This window comes from Arabidopsis lyrata (assembly GCF_000004255.2).
Source record: "Arabidopsis lyrata subsp. lyrata unplaced genomic scaffold ARALYscaffold_1, whole genome shotgun sequence".
NCBI classification, from domain to species: domain Eukaryota; kingdom Viridiplantae; phylum Streptophyta; class Magnoliopsida; order Brassicales; family Brassicaceae; genus Arabidopsis; species Arabidopsis lyrata.
This window is the reverse complement of record NW_003302555.1, coordinates 28,286,135-28,301,925: the sequence shown is the minus strand read 5'-3', so window position 1 is coordinate 28,301,925 and position 15,791 is coordinate 28,286,135. Positions and strand designations below refer to the sequence as shown.

The 15,791-nt window shown below is 36.0% G+C and overlaps 5 protein-coding genes across 9 annotated transcripts; 2 read left to right on the top strand and 3 right to left on the bottom strand.

Annotated features, from left to right (window-relative positions):
* The first annotated feature begins 632 nt into the window (after positions 1–632).
* On the top strand, positions 633–1,897 carry LOC110224720 (protein GRIM REAPER). The gene has a single exon (XM_021011546.1). It carries the CDS (start codon positions 1,038–1,040, stop codon positions 1,542–1,544), a length of 507 nt encoding a protein of 168 aa, XP_020867205.1. The 5' UTR covers positions 633–1,037; the 3' UTR covers positions 1,545–1,897.
* Positions 1,824–3,884, bottom strand: LOC9330486 (putative RNA-binding protein YlmH). 2 transcript variants are annotated; one of them, XM_021011522.1, is made up of 10 exons: positions 3,694–3,884; positions 3,366–3,475; positions 3,162–3,293; positions 3,001–3,074; positions 2,813–2,918; positions 2,642–2,710; positions 2,483–2,547; positions 2,301–2,399; positions 2,121–2,220; positions 1,824–2,039 (listed from the first exon to the last, which is right to left on the bottom strand). In XM_021011522.1, exons 1-10 carry the CDS (start codon positions 3,836–3,838, stop codon positions 1,977–1,979), a joined length of 963 nt encoding a protein of 320 aa, XP_020867181.1. In that variant the 5' UTR covers positions 3,839–3,884; the 3' UTR covers positions 1,824–1,976. The 2 variants fall into 2 exon arrangements, with proteins under 2 accessions (XP_020867181.1, XP_020867183.1); XM_021011524.1 differs by having other exon boundaries at positions 3,366–3,451.
* A 620-nt stretch (positions 3,885–4,504) lies between these two features.
* LOC110224716 (proton pump-interactor 4) lies at positions 4,505–6,918 on the bottom strand. Of its 2 annotated transcripts, none has more exons than XM_021011492.1 (5): positions 6,700–6,918; positions 6,351–6,605; positions 6,036–6,272; positions 5,835–5,933; positions 4,505–5,737 (listed from the first exon to the last, which is right to left on the bottom strand). In XM_021011492.1, exons 1-5 carry the CDS (start codon positions 6,880–6,882, stop codon positions 5,018–5,020), a joined length of 1,494 nt encoding a protein of 497 aa, XP_020867151.1. In that variant the 5' UTR covers positions 6,883–6,918; the 3' UTR covers positions 4,505–5,017. The 2 variants fall into 2 exon arrangements, with proteins under 2 accessions (XP_020867151.1, XP_020867152.1); XM_021011493.1 differs by having other exon boundaries at positions 6,351–6,610; positions 6,700–6,788.
* Positions 6,919–8,841: 1,923 nt separating this feature from the next.
* Positions 8,842–11,057, top strand: LOC9327791 (beta-glucuronosyltransferase GlcAT14A). Of its 2 annotated transcripts, none has more exons than XM_021011503.1 (5): positions 8,842–9,040; positions 9,376–9,993; positions 10,071–10,146; positions 10,231–10,346; positions 10,429–11,057. In XM_021011503.1, the coding sequence occupies exons 2-5, from the start codon at positions 9,420–9,422 to the stop codon at positions 10,929–10,931; spliced, it is 1,269 nt and encodes a 422-aa protein (XP_020867162.1). In that variant the 5' UTR covers positions 8,842–9,040; positions 9,376–9,419; the 3' UTR covers positions 10,932–11,057. The 2 variants fall into 2 exon arrangements, with proteins under 2 accessions (XP_020867162.1, XP_020867161.1); XM_021011502.1 differs by having other exon boundaries at positions 9,295–9,993.
* Positions 11,023–14,686, bottom strand: LOC9327790 (protein SPA1-RELATED 4). 2 transcript variants are annotated; one of them, XM_021011475.1, is made up of 8 exons: positions 14,300–14,686; positions 13,517–14,191; positions 13,273–13,430; positions 12,289–13,183; positions 12,067–12,213; positions 11,671–11,982; positions 11,522–11,581; positions 11,023–11,436 (listed from the first exon to the last, which is right to left on the bottom strand). In XM_021011475.1, exons 2-8 carry the CDS (start codon positions 14,114–14,116, stop codon positions 11,248–11,250), a joined length of 2,361 nt encoding a protein of 786 aa, XP_020867134.1. In that variant the 5' UTR covers positions 14,117–14,191; positions 14,300–14,686; the 3' UTR covers positions 11,023–11,247. The 2 variants fall into 2 exon arrangements, with proteins under 2 accessions (XP_020867134.1, XP_002891728.1); XM_002891682.2 differs by having other exon boundaries at positions 13,517–14,651.
* Between the last annotated feature and the right edge of the window lie 1,105 nt (positions 14,687–15,791).

Here is a 15,791-nt window from a genome sequence, read left to right as displayed (position 1 = left end):
TTATAATACACAACAGAACAAAAGTAACCTTTTGATCATCAATAATATTGATTCAATTATATGATATTTATAGAAATATGCACATAACGTTATTAATAGTTGATATACATAAATCGTATGTAATAGCTAGAAACACAAGTTAAAGGAATTGGATTGGTACTTTTTTTGTCTTGACGGTAACACTTAGGTTTCTGAAAAAAGTATCAATCAACAAAGTGATTAAAAAAGATGAATAGAAAAGTGACAGAAAGTAAAAATACATAGTAGAGCTAGCAAGTAACAAGCAAATATGGAAGCAATAATAGTACAATAGTCAAGTATCTATTCGTTTGTTTGTGAATCGAAATTAATGTTCGAATTTTTCCATTACTACTATAGACTCCAACTCCATAGATCTCCAAAACTTAATTTAGAGAGTTCGACCCAAAAATTCAAATTATATGAAAACTAATAGATGAGAAAAGCAAATGTACCGTATTGTTCATAGTACCTATATGTTTAGAGCGACATGCTATTTTCTAGGTTTTTAGGCCATTCACTTAGTTTAAGTTGTTTACTTTTCTATTTTTATGTTATAGCTAAAAGATATTTTAGAAATATTTTTACAGTCGATCTTTTTTTTTTTTATTATACTTAATATTTAAATTTTTAATACACCAGTAACTAAAATCCTTCATATAACTCTCTTTGTCAATTTATATTTTCTATATAACCATAACAAAAGACCTGTTTTACCATACCATTGAAAACCTTATTCGCCAAGCAGATCCAAAATTGTATGACGTAACCTAAACAACAATCACTTGTGGTAGCCTAGATTTGAGGAAAAATCAACTCATTTAAGCAATTGCCTAAAAAAGTCAATTTTCTTTAAAATAAATTTAAATTCGAATTTCAATAATGTTTTTGCTGCCTTAAAATACCTCTTCATTCGCAAGAACACATATCTTCCCTTAAGTCCCACTCCTCTTCCTTTCCTTTGCTTCTTCTCTGCTCCAAAGCCAAACTCTCTTTGGTTAATTTTTACTTAAAGCAAAATGGTCGTTAAGTTCTCTAATACTTTCATTAAAGCCACTTCACTTCTCTCATTAATCCTCTATTTCCTAATAATAGCAACATTTGATTCTAACTCGGTTTTGGCCGATGACGTTGTCGACCAAGAAGATGACCCGGAGTACTACATTCTCGACGAAACTCCCTCGATACTTTCAAATGTGACAGTTTCATCCAAAACTAGGCTACTAGTTTCCCACTACAAGAAGATCAAGAAAGGAATGAGATGTCACGTCGCGAGCTACAACATTTGCAATGGCGTAAAAGCGAATAAAGGGACGAGCCTCTTGCATTGCTGCAAGAAGCATTGTCGGAATGTTCTAGGAGATAAGAACAATTGTGGTCGATGCGGTCACAAATGTGGTTTTGGGCAACGTTGTTGCGGTGGCGTTTGCACTTACGTTAACTTTAACCCGAACCATTGTGGGAAATGCACTAGGAAATGTGGTTCCGGGGTTAAATGTGAGTATGGGTATTGTGGGTATGCTTGATTTTTATATAGAAAAACATGAAAAAGTAAGTGTTATATCTTAATTTTGAGTTGTTATATTTTTGGTTTTTTCTTGAAGAAACAGTTATTAGCATACGTAAGGATTTCACGTATACAAAATCTTCATGCATACGCATGTAATGAGTGTGAGTGAGAGTATACATATGTAAACACAAACATGATTATTTAATAAAAAAAATACATAAGTAAATAAAATGTTATACTTTGTAATGTATAGACGATTTTTTCGTCGGTTCTTTTACATTATAATAGAGACTAATTTTTGATCACAAAAAATCAAGATTAACTCATTAATCTGATTTTGCTATGATTATACAAATGTCAACACACGAAGAAACGAGAACAGATAAAAATAAAGGTAAAATTATAAAAGAAGAAAAAGAATAATTGATAATTTGTTACAGCTTTCTTTCTAAAGATATCTGATGATTTCAACTGCAAATTTCCCTTTCTTCGTTTCATTGATCTCTCCAATCTGTGATTGAACACAATGAACACAAAAGGTTAACGTTTTTGAAACTAATCACTAACTAAACTCACTTTCCAGCAACCTTACCTTAAGTCTCCCTTTTCCGCTAACGGAGACAACATCACCGGTCTTCACTGTGGTTCCGTTCTTGGTAACGGTTGCCCAGTTAACCCGAACGTCCTTGTTACTGCATACAAAGAAGAATTTTCTTTAGCGAATATGAGAATGCAATGAAAGATCAAAAAGATAAAGAACGCTTTTTGTTACCTAATCAGATCAACTAGCTTTGACCGCGAAATCTTGAAACCAGCACTAGCTACTGCATCAATTCTCAACGAGGCTTCCACAGTTTTAAAGGAATTAGTCCTAACAAACAAAACAATCAAGCCAATGCAAAAAAGAAAACCTTGTCACTGCAAAAGTATGTTTCTAAGAATTAGTGCTCATACCTAGGCGGTTCATATTCAAGAGCAAGCAAAGGTATCTTAGTACAAGTTACACCAACATTTCCAACCTATGAAAAAGATTTATTTACATCATAGGGTCAGAGTAATGCAGAGCAAGATATTGGCTAATGGGTTATACAAATAAGCCACAAAAGTTTAAACCTTGTCAAGAGCGGAAACAACAAAGTCAACTAGTTCAGGAACTATCAGGACTTGGGCACCCTTTTCTTCCTTCAGTACCACCGAAGTTAAATAGCCAAAGAAACGATGTTAAAGGAAAGATTTTGTGAATGGAGCGACAAATGTTGTTATACAGAATCAATTAGTTGATACCTGAATTAAGATATCCCCAAGTTTTTCCCTGGAAATTCCCGTGCCAAGAATCGCACCAAGGAAGTCACCATGAGAACAAGGTTGAAACCCGAAATTCCCAGTGATACTAGAAATACCAACATAAACTTACTCAAGACTCATACAAGAACAAAACTCAAGAAAAGAATATTACCATTCATGTCTTGTACCTCAAAGCAGCAACTATATCTGGATCATTAGTTAGAACATCAGGATGTCCAATCGAGATCCTACACCGCTCAGCCTAAGAAAAAGACGATCCCACACAAAAATTGTCAGCTTAAGTTAACATTTTCCGAGGAAGCTTTTCTTTTAAAAATGAAAAACCGACCTCAGGGTAACCTCCTTGAGCAACTATCTTAACATCAGCAAATTTCCCCAATACTAAAACTGATTCCTTAACAATAGGTGGTGTGAGAAAATCTGTATGAAGAACTTCTCTTTTTGATGCTGCCCGTCTCGCCTAATAAACAAACAATCCCTTTGAGAATATGAAGATGGAAGACTCTCAATGGAGAATTAAGGTAGAGAATACCATTTCAAGAATTTGCTTGACTTCTTTGGCAACAGCTTGGTCTCCAACTCCTTTGAGTAGAAAATCTACATCTCCTTTTATAGCTTCTGCAATGTAACATCTTCTCAAAGCTGCAATTTTTATTAGAGATTTCATCACAACAAACAACTTTTGATTGAATCATCACACACTAAGACAAGTTCATGCCCTAACCTCTAAATTCCCAAAGAAAAGTTGCAAAATTTCATCAAGAAGAATCAATTGAATAAGTATGATGGTGAATCCAAAATCAAAACTTCAGAAGAACATAAAGTAGTAAGCAAAACCAAGATAAGTTATGGAAATGAACCTGAATGTCGGAGAGGAAACGAAGCGGGAATAGAGAGATTTGAGATTAGGGTTTTGTGATTTGAGTGAAGATAAGAAGATGCTGCGACTGACCGGAAAGTTTGTCGCAAGATGATCCATGGAGGAGCCAAGCTTGTGACAGCCATAGCTGCCTGTTCTCGTCTCTGACTGAAACCTTAGCATAAGGAGAAAGCCTCTAACCCCATTAGAAGGTTTCTTTGTCATCATCCCCTGTTCTAAAAATCCCCGCATAGCCCCGATTACTCCCCGCTTAATCGCTAGGCCCACCCTATCCGCCTCGATTAATGACTAATCCCCTAAAAAATCAGTAACCCGATTATTCTCCGCCTAATCCGATTACTTCCCGCCTAATCCGATTATTTTCCACCTAATCTTATATACTCCGAGTATTTTTTAGATTGCAACCTTTTATTTTTGTTATTCAATCATTTGAATGGGGAGTTTGTGATGTTTTACAATAACTTGTGTTCAAATTTTAATAAAAATCATAAATTTGTAATAAAAATCATAAATTTTTACAATATTGGATTAATATATTTTAAAAATATTAAAATAACCCTAAAACTAATCCCCGATTAATCCCCGATTTTAATCCGATTTTCCGATTAATCGCTAGGCCCATGCCGAGCGCCCGACTAGTGCCTAGCGATTTTTCAAACAAGGTCATCATCTAATACAACTCGAACACCTCAGTCTGGTCTAGAAGGTTTGCAAGTAGCAATTAGCAAACCTCTGGGAAACTTAGGTTAATTTAATCGAATAAGATGTATACAACAAGAACAAGTTAATTATTGTTGTCCAAGATTTTCTGTAATAAAATTGTAGTTTTATTTTGTTTACGTAAAAATAGTAAAAAAATTCATGAGGTCTCTCTTCCATGTACACACATTCTGAAGCTACTACACAAGACTAAGAGGATGCTTTTTGGTTCCTACGACTCAACTCAGAGATCAAACATATAAAAACTACTAAGTGACTGTGTTTGCGTCCATGTAGACATGTTCGAGGTCCCAAAGTTGATCTGGTCAAACATCTTAACCTTATCCTTGTGCAAGAGCTTCTCCAGGTCATGATGTTCGACCGAATCAGCTCTGTAATGTCAAACATATCTCACCATGGAGGTGAATGTCTCTGCTACTCTGAAATATACGACACCAAATACGACTGTTCAGTCTACTCCATCTCGACTATGACATTATTTGCCAATGTCATTTGCTTCTAAACTAACTTTATACCTTGAAGCTGCTTGCTCATCACTTAACTCTCCAAAAGTCAAAGAAACCTTTTACTGTTTCATCTTCCTCTCATCGAACGTATAAGAAGACAACGAGGAGAGTGAGTGAGAGAACAATTGCAGAGGAGGAAACAGTCCAAACCCATAACCTATAAGCCTTTCTACGCTTTATGATGGCTTTGAGGACAGCGTCATTTCCTTTTCCGTGATGTCTATAACAAAAACTTCTCTGTTTTGGAAACACTGATCTCCCATTTAATAGCTTCTCCTTTTCTGGTTCTGATGCCTCGGTGACTGTCTCAGTTGTTCTGTCTATATTCATAGAAGAAGAGTTAAATGCAGCCTTCTTCTTCTTCTTCGCTCTCTTCTCAAGCTCTTTAAGTTTCTTCTCAGCTTCCTTCTTAACTCTTATGACAGCTTTAGCAGCAGCTTTCTCATGTAGTTTCCTCTTCCTTTCCATCGCTAGTCGAGCTTTCTCTAACTGCTCTTCCCGTTTCTTCTCCTTCAAAGTTTCTTCATCAATCTCATCTTCCTCCTTTCCAAGCTTTTCATACACCGGTATATCAAAATCCATAACATCATCACTCTCCTCCTCAGTACTAAACCTCTTGAATTCTATTGCCTTTTTCTCGACTGTTTCATTTCCATTCTCAGTATCTACATTGCCTTCTAGGTCCCTAATCTGCACATCGCGCCTCAGCTTTCGCTCATTAAGTGAAGGCAAGATTCTTTTCTTGTAATCTTCCCTAAAAGCCTTGTCATTGTTCCAACGAGACATAAATTTTTCAACCTATCAAAAAACACAAGACGCAAAGAAAAACTAAGAACAAATACTCAAATCTTAGAGATACACACACATACACACCCAATAGACTGACAAAACAAACCTCAAAATCAGCAAGCTCTTCAAGATCTCTAACATTTCCAGAAGCAGCCAATTCTATAGCTTTCTTCATGACAACACGACTCCGGTAAAATGCAGCATTCTACAAAGCAAAACACACCCGATAAAGAAACAAATCTTTAAGAACCAATTGATGAAGAAAGAAACAAACTTGACACAAAAGGAGAGGCGGTAAAAATCGCACCCCTTTGTCTCGTTGTATCCTCAAGAACTTAATCCTTTCGACGGCTTTGTCTCTTTGATCAAGTACACAAGCCATTTGAACATCCAACAACTCAATCTCCATCTTAATCTCACTTAATCTTTCACTCAAGCTGTAAATTCTCTTTGTAACCACTTCTTGATCCTTCCCTACAGCATTGTATTCATAAAGTGATGAAATCAAATTCTCCATTGAAGCAACCAGAGACAATCTCTCAGCCTACACAAAAACACACACTTTCTAATCAGAACCTTTTCATAATGTAAAAAATCAACAAAACCGAAAAAGCTTACTTACCCTTTTGGATTTCAATCTGTTAGCAATGTGAATCCGGTTAGTGTTACAATGATAAATCTCATTATCAGCCTCATCAATCTTGGCCTTAATCTCAGGGTCGTCGTAAGCGAATTGCTTCACGAAGTAAAAACAATAAAGATTCTCTCCAGACCACTCTTCACCGGAAAACACAGCTTCTTCGTCTTCCTCGGTGGTCACCGTAGATGATTCATCGCCGTTTAACTTCCCGAGTAAAATCGACGCACTCATTTGGTCCTGCTCTAAGAAATAGCCAAAAGATCAGACCTTTATATCAAACTCAACAGATTCAGTTCTTGATTACAGAAAATGTAGAGTCACAGAACATTACCGAGAAAGAAACAAGAAGAGATAGAGACGACAAATTCTTCCCAAGAATCTTCAGGGTTTTAGCTGAAGAAAAGATCCAATTTTTAACGGAAAAAAAAGGAAGAAACTTTAGAAGTTTGAAGAAGTAAAAACCAGATCTTTCGAATATCAAGAAAGAAGGTAGACTAGTTCTTGTTGATCCCATAAGAAGAAACTGAGGAAAAGATTAAAGATTTCTTGTTTTTGCGTTCACATTTCAATTTATGTTTCTTGTTTCTTCTTGAAATCCCAAAAAAAAAAAAAAAAACGTTTCTTTTTTTGCTTTGACATGGAAAATTATTTATTAATTTCTTCTTTTTATATTATTATTAGTTATTTACACTTATTGACCCTAGTCTTTGGTCTGGTAAGGTCCTTTAAGGTCAACAACAGTCAATTCTAATGTTAAATCTGAATTAATCAAAAGTTCAAAACTAATTGCCATTAGGATATGGACTAATAGGAATCTGATTCTCTATGAAGGGAAGAATTTCTCTGTGAAGGAAACCATGGAAAAGATAAAGGCTGATGTTGATGAATGGTTTGAGGCTCAAAAGGAGGTTTCAGATGGGGAAGAAACGGAGAGTGTAAGGGATCCAATGACTGAAAATCATAGTGGTGATGTGGCTGGTATTACATGGAGACCTCCAGAAGCTAATTGGATCAAATGTAACATTGGTGTTTCTTGGTCTAGAAGGAATAGAGCTGCTGGTGGAGCATGGGTTGTGAGAGATGAGAAGGGTGTGGCTCTGTTGCATAGCCGTAAGTCTTTTGTTAATGTGTGTAGCAAATTAGATGCTCAGTTTGAGATTTTGCTGTGGACCATAGAAAGCATGAGGAGTCACCAATTGGGAAGAGTTATCTTTGCTCTCCAAGCTGATGAGCTCATAGGTGCGGTGAATAGACCTATTGCCTGGCCATCCTTCAGTTTTCATTCTTCGGAGGCTTTAGAGTTGTTAAAAGGGATTATGGACTGGAAATTTGTTAAGGAAGTTACTACTGCAAATAGAGGCGCTGCCCTCATTGCTCAAAGTGTTACCAATGATTTGAGGTTTCATTCTTATGTTGCCTCAGGTCATCCAATGTGGCTGCATCAGGTCTTTGAGGATGAGAGAGTTTAAGCCTCTGTTTGAGTAATTCTGTTTTATATCCCTGTTTGGATCTTTTGTGGTGTATCCATTCTTTTGTATAGGCTCTTTGACTTGTTCAAAGGAGTTAGCGTTAGTTGCATTGTCTGTGAGTTTGTTTCTCACTTGCAGGTGTAGGGATGTTTCGAACTTTGTAACCTGTTTCACACTCTCGTATTCTAATATAACAACAGATGACCAAAATTTGGTTGGAAGAATTTTCTTCTATAAACAAAAATTCCAATTATATTTAATACTTTTATTGAATTAGTTTCATCAGGTATAAACGTGGCCTACTGGCCCATACGGACCTTACTTACTCTATGACTTGTTCTATTACTGTACAATTATTACAAATTCAACCCAATATATCTAATTTATTATTATTTATTACATAGTTAACCATTATATTCATTAAACTTCAATAAATTTGAAATAAGCTAGAGAAAAAGAGAAGTTTTCTTAATTATGGCAACGTATGAAAAGAAAAGAAAAAAAAAGAGATAGAGAGAATTTGATACTAGCTGAAGAAATAGAAAAGTTTTATGGCAAAGTAATAGTAATAATAAAAAAAAAAGAATGGTAGTGTTGTTAGTTCAAGTGTTGTTATTAGATTTCCTTATGCGTATGTTACAATTGCATAACCCAATGACTACAGAATATGTTATATTTATACTTTTTTTAACTTTTTTTTTCTTTTTTGCTGTCAAAAAAACATTTTAAAGAGCCAGTATCTCTACAAAGTACAAGCAGATTATGTTATCCAAAATCTCAACCTTTTTTGTATTTATTCACTTTTCATAAATATGTCAAGCTAGAAATTTACATTCATGTAAACAAAACCCTTTTTTGTTTTTTGGTGAAGATATTTTTAATTAATTGATAACATCATTTTCGCCTTGCAAGATATATGAATTCTTTTTTTCTGATATCACTTTCATAAAGGAATTTAAAGATGAGAGAGCAAAATATATGATTTTTTTTATATATTTCCGATTTCGTGTAGTAGCTTCACAAGAATTGGATATAACCTCTACGAAACTTCCATCTTCTTTTTGAAGAAGAAAGGTTTTGTTTTTATTTTTGGAAAATTTTCATAATTCCTTCCTCTTGACAATTTTAGTCCACACAAGAGTGTTTTTATGTATCAAACCAAAGCAAAATTCTTTCTTCTTCCTCTTTTGCAAAAAAACTCAGGTTCCAATCTCTATCCCTTGATCAATTCTTAGATTTGATTTTGCTTATCCTGTGAGACGTTTTCTTGTAACTTTTTTTGTGTGGTTTTGGTGAGGAGTTATTTGAGCTGAGGTTAATCTAGCTGTTTAGTTGTCTGATTGTCTAATTAACTAATAAATTCTGGTCAGAGTGGTTTTAGAGGATAAAAAACATTCTATGTTTCTGAAAATTTATGCACTTAAAAAGTTTATCTGAAATCTTGATTTGTGTAATAGGACTTAGTGTGTGATGATGCTAGTGGCTTAATTCGAGCTTGAGCTGAGGATATATGATCAGCTAAATTGATGTATTTGCAGAAGAAGATTATTGCTAAAGAGGTTTTGATTCAGATTTTGGTGTCATGCTTTTGTCTCATGACCACAAATTCTCTTCAATGAGGTATGTGTTTATGGAGAAGAAATGTGTATTCTCATTAGTGATCACATCTCTTGTCTGCGTTGTACTCATTGCAACTTCCTTCAACATTGGTTTAATCTCTTCACTTCGACCACCGGTTAATGGAACTTTATCCCGTTACGCCAAAAATGATTCGAAAGTCGTAGCGCAACAACCTCTTGAAGTCGACAAGCTCCCACGTTTCGCTTACCTTGTTTCGGGATCTAAAGGAGATCTTGAAAGCCTTTGGAGAACTCTTAGAGCATTGTACCATCCAAGAAACCAATACATTGTTCACTTGGATCTTGAATCACCCGTTGATGAGAGATCAGAGTTGGCTTCTCGCATTAAAAACGATCCTATGTATTCAAATATAGGGAATGTCTATATGATAGCCAAAGCTAATCTTGTCACTTATACCGGACCAACAATGGTGGCGAATACCCTTCACGCATGCGCGATTCTACTTAAAAGAACCCCGGATTGGGATTGGTTTATCAATCTTAGTGCTTCCGATTATCCCCTCGTGACTCAAGACGGTAAATGCTTCGATTTTTTCCTTGTGTTCTTGATCTTCCTCTTGTTTGGACTGACAAACAATGTTCTATGTTTGAAGATCTGATTCATACGTTTTCGACTTTGGACCGGAACCTCAACTTTATCGACCACACAAGTCGCTTAGGCTGGAAAAAGTGAGCTTCTTCTTGTCTCAGTTACTGAATTCTTTTAGTTTCTCCTTAGCTGAATCTAAAGTTTCTTGGTGTCTCACGGTGAAGCAAGAAGCGGGCAATGCCATTAATCATTGATCCCGGACTCTATATGGTAAACAAATCAAACGTTTTATGGGTCAGACCTAATCGAAGTTTACCAGCTGCTTTCAAGTTATTTACTGGTCAGTTCTGTTCTTCTAATCCTGCTTTAAAACATATTTACTCTGTTCTTGTTAGCAATATTTGTTGGTTTTCTTTCTGCAGGATCAGCTTGGATGGCTCTGTCGCACTCATTCGTGGAGTATATCATATGGGGTTGGGACAATTTACCAAGAACTTTACTCATGTACTACACCAATTTCGTTTCTTCTCCTGAAGGTTACTTCCATACAGTCATATGTAACGTGCCCGAGTTCTCTAAAACCGCGGTGAACCATGATCTTCACTACATCGCATGGGATAAGCCACCGAGGCAGCATCCTCGCATGTTGTCCCTAAGAGACATGGGAAATATGATTGCGAGCAGATCTGCATTTGGTCGGAAATTCAGAAGAAATGACACAGTTTTGGATAAGATCGATAAGCAACTGCTTCGTCGGATGAACGAAGACGGTTTTACTCCCGGCGGTTGGTGCGGTGGGAAACCAGAGTGCTCGGTTGTTGAAGACGTGGCTAGGATCAGGCCTAGCTCAGGGGCTGTGAGGCTCAAGGGGCTTGTAGATATGTTAGTTACAGAGGCTAAATCAGGAAAGAATCAATGTGTATAGAGAATCAATTACTTGTGGATGGAGAAAACAAACTTGGAGAGAATCTTGCAGTTGCAGGCTATATATACACCATAGATTGATTGTATTATTCTTTTGAAGTGATTAACTATATTACGTGTATGTTAAGTTACCCACTGGTCTCATTAGGGTTTACAATAAGTACTATACAAATACAAAGATTATATATTCTTCTATATACACAATTCTTTAGTAGCAACAATGTTTTCACTTTTCCTACTCTCTCTCTCCCAAAAATTGTTTCCTATACCAATCCAAACCCTTGAAAATTACCATTTTGCTTCTGAGCCATATTGGTTCATACCATCTCCAGAATCTTGATGTTGCCAGTGGAGTTTGCAGCGACTAAGGTCGAGGACTGTCCCCGCCAGCAGACCGAGGATATGAACTGCGAGGCATCGTCTACTTCGAGATCTGACACAGGGTCTATAGTTTTGAACTTGTAAGACAAAACCGGCATTGGAAATGCCTTGTGGTATACAAAAACCTGTCCAGTGAAGTACAAGAAAGTCAAGCTGGGATCAAAGTTTCTTCCTTTTTTATGTATATTTTTGAAGTGAGAGTAGACATACCTCATTAGTCTCCGAGCCTGTAGCTATATACCCGTCAGAGACCGATAATCCAACAAAGTTCTACACACATTGCAAGAACAGAAATGTATTAATAACCTCAGAAAGCAGGCTTGGAATGAAGAAGAAAAAGAAACGAAGTACAAAGGTACCTTAACATTAGTGTGTCCCATGAATGAGTGAAGAGGCGTTTCGTTAACACCGGAAATAGACATTGATAAATCCCATAGCTTCAGCGTGTTATCCGTAGAAGACGACACAAGTGTTGATGAATCCATAAATCTGACATAACTCACGGTCTTGTTGTGGCCAATCATTGTGCAAAGAGGAAGCTTGGGGTTCCTTAGATCATAGTAGTAAACTTTGTGATCTGCTGAACCAAATGCTAAAGACCGACCCGACTCTGACGGAAACTGGACACAACATATGTTTGCCTTTGTCTTGATGGTTCCAATACTAACCCCCTGAAAAGAGAGTAAAACAAACTCAACCGTTAAAATACATCCCTCAAATAACTAAATACGTTTTGGTTTAGTTTAGAATGTTGCCTGATTGATACTCCAGAGCTTAACCGAACCATCGTCACTACCGCTGGCTAATAATGTTGGATCTGCTGATGAATAATCTATGGACCATACACGCTTCTCATGCTCCTTCATCTCTGTAACCAACTGGCTTCTTGCAGCATCCCAAACCTATGAAATTATTAATCTTAGTTATAAGGTTGAGAGTTTTCTCCTACTATTTCTTGTTCTCAATCGTGAACTTACCTGAACCACGCCTTCAAAGTTACTTGATGCGACTTGGCTCTTAATATAACTGTTCCAACATATACCACTAAGCTTAGACCGGCTAGCAAGTTCCACAACCGGGTAATGAATGTCCCGGCCATCTTTTATTATCGACTCACATTCAAATATCTTGATCTTTTTGTTGACGCCAGCCGTGGCGAAAAACTCCCCATCACGGTCAAACCCAATTGCGCAAACAAGATTAGACGAGTTCAACAAATCTCCTTGTTTCAAATCCGCTTTCACTCTTAGCTTACTAAAAGATAAATACTTGCACAAACCCTCAAGGAATGGATCGATCCAACCGCCCTGTCTAGAATCATTGATAGGATCTTTTGGTGGTTGAGCCGGGCTGCTCATTGAACTTTTTTCTGAACTTCTACCGTTACTACTCAATGCCGAATAATATCTAGCCAACGGTTTTTCAGCAGCAGCAGCAGCCTTGATCTGTCTGTATCGCGTTGCAAAGTAGACTGATTCCAGTTTCTTCAAATTTCTCATTAACCGAGAGCTTTCAAGTAGTGTACTCTCTAGAGTATCATCAAGCTTAGATTCCTCCTCATCATTTTCTTCCTCTGCCGCAGCGGTCTCGGCTCCTTGTCTAATCCGTTTTCTTGAGGCCAAAAACGAACGGACATCACTCCCTTTTTGCTGTAAAACCAACTGTCGCTTTACGACTTGATCAATATCAGAAGAAACAAGCGATATCGTATCCCGCAATTTGTCTGCAGCTTCTTGTTTTCTCTGTTGAATCAGAAACAAGAACTCTAGCAATAACTCTTGTTCCTCGATTCTATCTCGTAGCTCCATCGCAGCTTCACGTTCTTCCAAATTCTCTCTAGGTTCGTTAATAAACTCACTTTGTAGCAACTCACTGCACCAGTAAAGACAAATGAGTCAATACTCTTGAAAGCACAAAACTTTTCCCAATGAAACTAAAACATCAAAGAGAGAATCAATCACCTCATCGATGGTCGATAGCTAGGCTCAGGATGCAGTAACCACAAGCAAAAGGAAGCTTCTTTAGGCCAATTGAGCAATATCTGAGGTGGAAGAACACGATGTCTTAAACTAGACATAGTTCTTGACTTCTCTTCTCTTGAGGAGACAGGGCAAAATAGCTGCACAAAAACTAACATTTATCAAATCAGTTTTCTCAAGAAAACATAGCAATTAAGAACATAAATCAATCTTCTTATGCACAAACCTCAAAGAGAAGAACACCAAGACGATAAACATCAGAAGCACAATTACTCGGAGAACCATTATCTTCTTCAGGACTTGTATACCAAGTCATCTCCATTGCTAATATCTGTTTCATAGGGAAAGGTTGCTTCGTTACTTCCTCTAATAGAAACTCATCTTTTCTCGAGCTACCAATCTCTCGAGACTTTGTTGTTGCATCCTCATCAGACCCGGAATCAGAACAAGAAGCAGATTCGATAAACGAAACATGGTTAAACGAAGACATAACGAAACAAGAAGGCCTAACATTATGAACAACAATGCCTTGAGAGTGAGCTGCATTCACAATCTCAACAATCTGTCTGAAAACGTGAAAACACTCAAAGGCATCAACGGATCGGTCTGGATTGTCTAACCACTGACGCAAGCTAACATCCTCACATTCCAAAGCTCTAACAATAGAGTCATCATCAAGTCCAACCAAGTTATCTTCTTTGTGTGAACCAAGTAAGCTTCTGACATAATCAATGTGAGACAAAGACTTAGAACCATCAGTACAAAACTCTGAAACACCAGATGTGTTGTTTAATCCTCTGGAATTAGATTCTGAAGAACCCTTCATTTGATTACCAGAAATTACCAAATAAACTCCTCTGGATTCTCCAATACTTCATTCCATGATCCCATCCCAAAAACCCTAATCGAAAAAAAAAGTAAAGAAATTTAGAACGAAAGTTAAGATTTTTAAAAGACCCTTTGACAGAAAACACCAAAATCAGAAAATATATTCGAATAAAAATGCAACCTTTGATTACATAAAGAGACAAACACGAGGCAGGTAAGGTTCTTGACCACTAAACTCTCTATATAGAGAAGCAATAAAAAGAAAAGCAAAGAAGAAGATAAGAAGAAGTAGACTAAGAGGCACCGAAGAAACGATCCTTTTTTGACAACCACACATCTCGCAAACAGAGAGTTCGTAGAAAAGCAATAATCAGATTCATAAAAATTAAATTCTTGGCGAAGAAAATCTATTTTGGGCCTACGATTTTTACTTCACAGTGAGGGTTTTGTTGATTATTTTTCGCTTTTTGATTATCTTTCGCTTCTCTTTTCACGCAAGCAACGTGGTGAAACCACGACCTAGGAAATCAAAAGAACGTAAAGCTAAAACCTTTTTTCGTATTTTAGTTTTGGGCCAAATATGTAAATATAAGTAACCCATGGGGTCAAAGTGAAATGTAATTTTAAAAAAGAATGACCAATTTTCTTCAAAGAGGAATGTTTAAATTATGTTGTGGTCCAAATCATATTATACATTTTTGTAAGGCTACATTAGGAATTTATAATGACCAAAAAATAAATATAAATTTGTTGATAAATATAATGAAGATTTAGAAGAAAGAGTACCTAAAGAAATGATTGTACTTTGAAAATCTTTGAATAAGAAAAACAAAATTGTTTGTATTATTGGTTTTGGGGAAGGGAAAGAGAATGTATTGGTGGGAGCATTTAATGACCAGAGGGGAGTTTCCATTTCCATGGAATGGATTGAGACATGCGTCCGGACACGCCACGTGTTTTTTATTTTTCTATGATTTAGAGATTATGAAACCATATCAATGAAATAATATTTCTGGTTTTTATTGAAACCATATGAAAGATAATGAACATTTGTGTAAAAAGTGATACGATCTAGCAACGGTGATAGCTCATATATAGTGGACTTGTCAAATATCTTAGTTTAGGAACTTAGAGATATTTTTTAATATATTATTTACATTTTTGTTTATTTTAGTTTAAGAAATTTAGGTTAATTTTATCTTTATACTCTCTCCGTTCTTTTATAAATAATGTTTTAAGCTTTTGTTTTTGTTCTTAAATATATATTTTCGGTTTTCAATACAATATTAATTCGTTTTTATTGGTTTTGACGAATTATATTATGCAGATTGTTTTTCTATTGGTTGATTAGATAATAAATGATGTTTAAGTTTAGAAATAAACAAAAATTAAATGATTTCTTAATCTGTGTGCATTCTCCTAAAACATCAAATAAAAAGGAACGGAGGGAATATAAACATATTTTTTTTTTTATCAATTATTATATTTTTTAGAATCTAAATATAATTTTTCATAAAAATTATTGTGTTTTTAACTTTTTATTCTCACCAATTTTATCATGGTATAAATTAGAGTTCGTTTGCTTTCGTGATGACATAAATAAACGATTCAATCTGATGAGTATCATGAACACAACATCACGTGGTTGTGCTTTGGTTAACGAGTCTTCATTA

Coding starts and splice junctions, on each gene's coding strand:
- LOC110224720 (XM_021011546.1), top strand. CDS start 1,038: ATGGTCGTTAAGTTCTCTAATACTTTCATTAAAGCCACTTCACTTCTC.
- LOC9330486 (XM_021011522.1), bottom strand. CDS start 3,838: ATGGCTGTCACAAGCTTGGCTCCTCCATGGATCATCTTGCGACAAACT. Junction 3,476..3,693: donor GTTTCCTCTCCGACATTCAG/GTTCATTTCCAT, acceptor TAAAAATTGCAG/CTTTGAGAAGATGTTACATT. Junction 2,040..2,120: donor GCGGAAAAGGGAGACTTAAG/GTAAGGTTGCTG, acceptor GTTCAATCACAG/ATTGGAGAGATCAATGAAAC.
- LOC110224716 (XM_021011492.1), bottom strand. CDS start 6,882: ATGGGATCAACAAGAACTAGTCTACCTTCTTTCTTGATATTCGAAAGA. Junction 6,606..6,699: donor CTCTTCTTGTTTCTTTCTCG/GTAATGTTCTGT, acceptor TTCTTAGAGCAG/GACCAAATGAGTGCGTCGAT. Junction 5,934..6,035: donor GGATACAACGAGACAAAGGG/GTGCGATTTTTA, acceptor TTTGCTTTGTAG/AATGCTGCATTTTACCGGAG.
- LOC9327791 (XM_021011503.1), top strand. CDS start 9,420: ATGCTTTTGTCTCATGACCACAAATTCTCTTCAATGAGGTATGTGTTT. Junction 10,147..10,230: donor AGTCGCTTAGGCTGGAAAAA/GTGAGCTTCTTC, acceptor CTCACGGTGAAG/CAAGAAGCGGGCAATGCCAT. Junction 10,347..10,428: donor TGCTTTCAAGTTATTTACTG/GTCAGTTCTGTT, acceptor TTCTTTCTGCAG/GATCAGCTTGGATGGCTCTG.
- LOC9327790 (XM_021011475.1), bottom strand. CDS start 14,116: ATGAAGGGTTCTTCAGAATCTAATTCCAGAGGATTAAACAACACATCT. Junction 13,431..13,516: donor TTGGTGTTCTTCTCTTTGAG/GTTTGTGCATAA, acceptor GTTTTTGTGCAG/CTATTTTGCCCTGTCTCCTC. Junction 12,214..12,288: donor ACTTTGAAGGCGTGGTTCAG/GTAAGTTCACGA, acceptor ATAATTTCATAG/GTTTGGGATGCTGCAAGAAG.